The following is a 7,209-nucleotide window of genomic DNA, read 5'->3' as shown; positions in this document are numbered from 1 at the left end:
TGCTGCATTTAGACTCAGGGGTCTGATTGGTAATGATTTCACATTTCTAAATGCATTATAATATTCATTCATCCCATTCTTTCATCCTTGGTGGATAGGGATTTTGATTATTTTGACTATTCGTGCAGTAATGAATTAAAAACATTGCTTGTCATGCACCAACAAATACTTCAAAATTTTCGAACAATCGAGTAACTTACCACTTACATATTAGATTCAATGTTTGTCACGATTCTTTTGAAACTGATTAGGCAATTATATGTCAGTGTAAGGAATGCCTTCTAACTTGCAAGCGCAAAAACCAGAAGATGTTTAATTTACATTTGCTATAGGATAAAACAAGAAGATTGTTCTTCATGGAATTAATGTCAGTACATTATGTTATAATATTTTGGCATCTACAAGTCTTCTTAATGAAATGGTTTTCTCCTTTATACTAAGTCTTTGAACACTTGTAGTCACGAGCTATCTTCTTTTTCTGTTTCACGTGGTGGTGAAATCTTGTGGGATAACATGTTTCTCTAAGTGGATATCGTAAATTAGAAAACCCAATGCATAAACTGTTCAGTTTAGAAAACCCAATGCATGTTCAGCTTAACGCCTCTAAGTGGATCACACTACAAACCAACATGGTTTCAACGAAACTCAATGCATAAACTGAACGGTAATATTTTTGGTTTGAATTTTCGTCTGTCACATGAGACCGTTAAAGAGGCGATGAGAATGAAAAAGATGAATTTAGGACCGAGCTTAATAAATTAATTGTTGGAGAATTAATTATTGAAGAATTAAGTCACGGGTATGCAAAGTTTACTACGTATACTAATTTCTTGAACATCTCATCATTTATTTGAATAGAACAAAATAATTTTACAAATATCTATATCGATTTGAGGAAGTGTCTGGATATAAAAATTTCTGGTGAAATTGATCATATAACAAAAAGAACATTTATAATACTCATTTGGTAGTAACAAGCATAATTATCATTGCTTTCAAACTACTATCTACAATCTCTTTTCATTTACAGGAAATGCTTAGTCTGCACTCGATAACATCAACCTCGCTTTAAATGCCTTAGCAAGAGTAGGATTTATCAACGTGATGGAGATGAGAACGTTGAAGTTGACCCGTGCGACGTACTGCTATTTTCTGAAAAACCAGCTCCATAAAATAAATCGGATAAGTAATTTTGTAAATCATCAGGGACAAATCTGACAATTGACTCCACTTCGCCACCGCTCCCACTCCTTGAAACAGTTTCCCAGTTCTTCTCGTAAAATGCTCGATAGGCTGTAACAATCTTCTTCGCCAGTGATATTTTGACTTCGTCACGAAGTTTCGGGTCGGGTATCACCCATGAACTCTGTTTTCGATACGCCTCTTCGAAACCCAAATTGAATTTACAGAAGCACTGGTTCACTTCTGCCGGAGAAATCTTGGCCGTTAAATTCTCCGGCAGTGATGTCAGCACCTTGCTCCAGCCCATTCTCTTGTAATTTTCCATGTACTGTTCTACCTTTGCTTCGTGGTTCGAGAGCCAAATGGATCCTAATAGGAGCTTCAGGCTGGATTCTCGGACCTTGGAGAGGACGTAGTTTAAGTTGTTTGCTAAGAACAAATAGGATAACGGCACGTCACCGTAGAACCCTGCTTTGCCGTCGAGTTTGCAGAGGAGAACGAGGATAAGCCAAGCGAGCCGTACGGAAACGACGCAAGCAGCAGAGTTCTCATCGTCGGCGATTGGACTCAATAGATAAGATTCCGGCAGTGGCGACTTCATTGATACCGGCATATCGGCGACGATTTCAGAGATAGGCCCACTGTAATCACTGAGGAAAACAAGGTAGTTCATGACGTAGCGAGTTAGCGGGTGGATTCCGCCACCAGGTACCACTTTGGACGAATCTTTCTTAATCGCCGATTCAAACTCCGATAAGATGGTTCGAGCAGCTTCGCGAAGCTTCTCCATTGAGCTCATCGCCTGGGATCTGACAACCGCCGTGGAGTCAAAGCCGAAAATCAATTCGATTTCACTCCAGAGTTCAGAAATAGCGTCGTAGAGATCGAGAATACGAAACATTTTCTCAATAGACAATTTCTTGTACTTCGCCACCATCTCCGGGAAAGTGAACAGCGCCAGAGCACTGTCTTTAGCAATCTCCGAGAAACAAGACTCTCTAATGTTGTCGGAGACGGCGAAGACTTGGTCACAGAGAATCCTCTCGCCATAAAGTAGAGTACTAACTGCAACCTTAACAGCACTCAACCAACTTTTTATTTTCTTCTCAAGAACATCCCAATCCATTTTCTGAATAACCGAAATATTAAAATTTTCAATTCCCAGGCAATACAATGTCTCGTCGATGACTGATTTTCGATTAAGTTGGTAAATCTGGGCGCACTCTTTTCCGTACCCAGCTTCAATCATACAATCAGCAATTGCTCTCAGATCCGCTGTTACAGAAATCTTTTCACCTTCCTCAGTAATTGAAACCTCGGAAAGACGAGCTTGTATCTCAACAGTATTATCATCTTCAGAAGCTTGATCTTCATCTGAAGCAGTACTGGACCGGTTGGAATATTCTCTTGAGGCAGTACTTTCAGAGTCTAAGAAGTAGCGATTCCCTGCCAAAATGGTGCGGAACTCTTTCTCAAGTCTCTTAATGGCTATTTGCATGAGATTTTGAGCTCGAACAAGCTGTTGGGAGCTGGAACTTTCCTTGATAACCAATCGCATAGCATGCTGTAAGTCGATTACAGCATCCACAAACTGCTTAGCCTCTGCTCGATTATCGCGAAAGAGATTTGATATTGTGCAGTAAGAGCTGTTAGAGGAGCCATTATCAAGATCCCATCTTTTAATAATTGCCTCAGCGTTCTTTAATGAATCCTCCATTAAAGTTTCACAGAAGGTGTGAGGTGGGGATGGAGAGGAAGAGTTATGAGAAGAATGTGCAGGTTTGGATGAAGAGAAAAACCCAGTCATTTGCTTATCCTGCCTTACAGAAAACTCAAGAAGCTGTAATTCAAGTTAAGATGGAAGTTCCTTTACGCTATGTTGTTGTGTTAAAAAAAGAGTTATGTACCTTTCGAACGTTTGAAAGAAAGACAGAGACTGGGAGAGAGTAAGACAGGGAATGAAGAAATTGCGGTTTGATTGTGATGTGATATGAGAGGAAAAGAAGAGAATTTATAGAAGGCTGAGAACAGTTGACTAAGGGACTCGGATGGAAGAAGCATGGAAATGGGCGAAGAGGGACGAAAGAACGCCGTGGGTAAAAAGATTTTGTTAATTTAAGCATGCCGTTAATTTGGTTGGCGTTAAGCAGAGCACTAAAAAAAGTACTAACACATAGGGGATTAATTGGAATGGATGTAAATACTAGGGTAGTAATTACATAATATTATAGTTACGATGACTTATTTGTTTGTCATAATGTAATTACAGTTTAATTACAAATTTACTGTTTGGTGGCACAAGTATCATTATACAATTAGATTGAATTTTAAATATAAAGTTAATTATCAAAAATTAAAAGTTAAGATTTAACAAATATATTCCTTTATAATAATATTAAATTTGACATTTAAGATAGATATTGTCACGATCCCAAATTCCTTCTATAGGATGTCGTGATGGTATCTAGTCTCTAAGACTAGGTAAGCCTATCAATGCGGAATACCGGAATATAAATAGAAATTTAATCATCAACAATCGAATAAATAAGAACTGCAAATTTAACAATTTCAACTCCCAAAACCCAGTAGAAATAAGTCACAAGCTTCTAATAATTTATTCTCAATGTCTCTATACATCACAGTCTAAAGGAAATAAGGAAGACAACATAATAAGATAGAAGGGGACTCCGAAGTCTGCGGACGCTGACAGATATACCTCAAAGTCTACTCGTACGGATAATTCACTGATGTCTAGTCTGATAAGATGTACCTAGATCTGCATAAAAATATGTGCAAAAACGTAGTATGAGTACACCACAACGGTACCCAGTATGTGCCAAGCATAACCTTGGTAAAGTAGTGACGAGGTCATGTCAGGCCCTATTGGAATAATAAAAGACAGGGAGAAAAGTTTAACAATATAATAACAATAATGACAATGGGGATAAATCAAGTAAGTAATATGTCACAATTTAACTACACATAATAAGGGCAATTAACACCTCGCGGAAGAAAAACAAAAATTTACAACTTTAAGGAAACACAACAAAAATAACCAAAGGCAATGTAGCCATAAAAAAATATCAACAAGAGCACTCCCGAGGTACCGCCTCGTAGTCCCAAATCATAAATAAATTTACAATATCGCATTTTCTTATATCACCGCAGGAGCCTTCACATTAAATTTTAAAGAAAATAATTTTTCCGAAATAGCATCCCGCGTTTTAGCCACCCTTATCACACCGCATGACTTCTAGTAGTTCCCCTTCTAGCCACGCGTATCAAGCCACCCGTATCTCACCGCTTGCGTTTCAACACCCAGACATTATACCACCGCATGCGTATCAACATCACAATATATCACAATTTGCACCCCAAATGCCCAAATATCTCAACTTACCAAAATAAATCAACAGCAATAATTTTTTTTTACAATAAAGAGCTCACGGCTCATGCCAAAATAAATCAACAACAATATTTTTTTTCACAATAAGGAGCTCACGGCTCAATCACAATGAGTACAAAAATCTCACAAAATATTCGGCAAAAAAAATATTTCACAAATTTAACACCTTGTCTAAATATCAAATTTTTAAATGTAAAATATTTCATTTTTAATAATATTTAAATTTAAGAAATTCATCTTTCAAATAATGCACAGAACAAAGAAACAGAGTTTCAACTAAAGAGGTAACACACTTAGCAGGAACAAGCCAGGCAAATTTAAGATACGAAAATATATTAAGGATGATGAATATAACAGAATAAAATAATTTAATTAATATGTAACAATGCTCTACACAATTTAAAGACATAATCTTTCACATTTAGCCCGTGTACACACTCGTCACCTCATGTACACGACTTTCAACACATTAACATTTTCACATCAATACTAATCCTAAGGGGGATTTCCCCCACACAAGGTTAGACAAGTCACTTACCTCAAAATCATGCTCAAGTAGTCAAGTAATATATTTTTTCCTCGATTTTCCGACTCTGATCGGCTCGAATCAAATCATAATTAATTTGATTCAATCAATATCAATTATGGAAATAAATTCCATAAGAAAATACAAGTTTCCAAAAAAATCTGAAATTTAACTAAAAAATCGCATGTGGGGCTCACGTCTCGGAATCCGACGAAACTCATAAAATCCGATAACTGATTCAATTACGAGTCCAATCATACTGGTTTCACTCAAATCCGACTCCGAATCGACATTGAAATCTCAAAAATTCATTTTATGAAATTTCTACAATCTTCCCGAAGTTTCCATCTCAAAACACTAATTAAATAATAAAAATAATGATATATTCGTGTATATTGACCAAATCCGAGTTAGAATTACTTACCCCGATATTTTTCTTGAAAATCTCTCAAAAATCGCCTCTCCCCAACTTTTAATTTGTCAAAAATGGAAAATGGGACAAAATCCCCTTTTTATAACTTAAAGTTTCTGTCCATGCTTTGCCCTTGATTTTCTGCCCTCGATTTCTAACCTATTTCCAGCCTCGATTTCCAGCCTATTTCCAGCAGAAAATTTTCTAGCAGATGTTTAAGTCCAAATTTTGATCCGTTTACCATCCGAAACTCACCGGAGGCCTTCAGGATCTAAACCAAATACACCAACAAGTCCTAAAAATATCATACGAGCTTAGTTGAACCCTCAAATCACATAAAACAATGCTAAAACCACGAATCATACCCCACTTCAAGCTTAAGGAACTTAAGAATTTCCAACTTATACATTCGATGCCGAAACCTACCAAATTACGTCCGATTGACCTTAAATTTTGCACACAAGTCATAAATGACATAACGGAGCTATGAAAATTTTCAGAGCTGGATTCTGACTCTGATATCAAAAAATCAACTCCCCGGTCAAACTTTCCAAAAATTTAACTTTCGCCATTTCAAGCCAAATTCCACTACGGACTTTCAAATAATTTTTCGGACACGCTCTTAAACCCAAAACCACCATACAGAGCTATTGGAATCATCAAAACTCAATTCCGGGGTCGTTTACACATAAGTCGACATCCGGTCACTATTTCAACTTAAAATTTAAACCTTGAAATTAAGTGTTCCAATACATTCCTAAAACCTCACAGGACCCAAACTAATAATCCCGGCAAGTCACATAACAACTGTAACGCATAAAATTGAGCAGTAAATGGGGGAATGAGGCTACAACTCTCAAAACGGCCGGTCGGGTTGTTACATATATTTTTTCTTAAAAATATATTAATTACTAATTATATATTTGTAGCTAATATGATAAAAATAATTAATATATATTTAACTTTAATCAATCATAAAAACTAAAAGTACATATTTTCTAAGAACATCATGGACTGCATGCTTGATAATATGATTAATATTTATAAATATAATGCCATAACATTACTCAAATATTTTACGAAAAATTTAACTATTAATTCTTACTGAAAAATGAATGGCGTGCAATCTGAATTATTAAGTGAATAATACTAAAGCAAATAAAATGGAAGTGAAATTATAAAATAAATTTAAAATCTAAAAAAATATTAACATAATACTCTGATGTAAAATTACAACATAACTTAAAATAAGTTTCAATATAATTTAAGTAAATATAATTAAAAAAAAATATAAGTCTATAACCTCATTCAACAATGATATTCTACTTTAATGATATCACTCATTATATGCTAAGTTTATTAATATTTCATTATTTGTATATTAGGAGGAGTATTTTAGAAACTAGAATAATAGCACAATTATGCTAAATGAAGAAAATAAAAAAAAATATGAGCAACTACATGGAATCACAAAAAATAAATATTGGAAAATAAAAAATATTATTTAATATTAAAAAATAATCTATCATTTTAACATAGTTAAGCTTGCATATAACCCATCCAATAACAAAGTTCAACTTTAATGACATCACTCATTATATGTCAAGTTCGTGGATAACTTATTCTTTCTAAGATTACGAGGTATAATTTTTTAGAAAAATTAGAATAATAACTTAGCTAATT

General features: G+C 35.1%; 1 protein-coding gene across 1 annotated transcript; it reads right to left on the bottom strand.

The window, feature by feature from the left end:
- Positions 1-963: 963 nt before the first annotated feature.
- Positions 964-3,233, bottom strand: LOC104099620 (exocyst complex component EXO70H1-like). Its single transcript, XM_009606668.4, has one exon. It carries the CDS (start codon positions 2,987-2,989, stop codon positions 1,097-1,099), a length of 1,893 nt encoding a protein of 630 aa, XP_009604963.1. The 5' UTR covers positions 2,990-3,233; the 3' UTR covers positions 964-1,096.
- Positions 3,234-7,209: the final 3,976 nt, after the last annotated feature.

This window comes from Nicotiana tomentosiformis, chromosome 6 (assembly GCF_000390325.3).
Source record: "Nicotiana tomentosiformis chromosome 6, ASM39032v3, whole genome shotgun sequence".
In the NCBI taxonomy this organism is placed as follows: Eukaryota; Viridiplantae; Streptophyta; class Magnoliopsida; order Solanales; family Solanaceae; genus Nicotiana; species Nicotiana tomentosiformis.
This window is presented reverse-complemented; position numbering and strand designations above follow the sequence as displayed.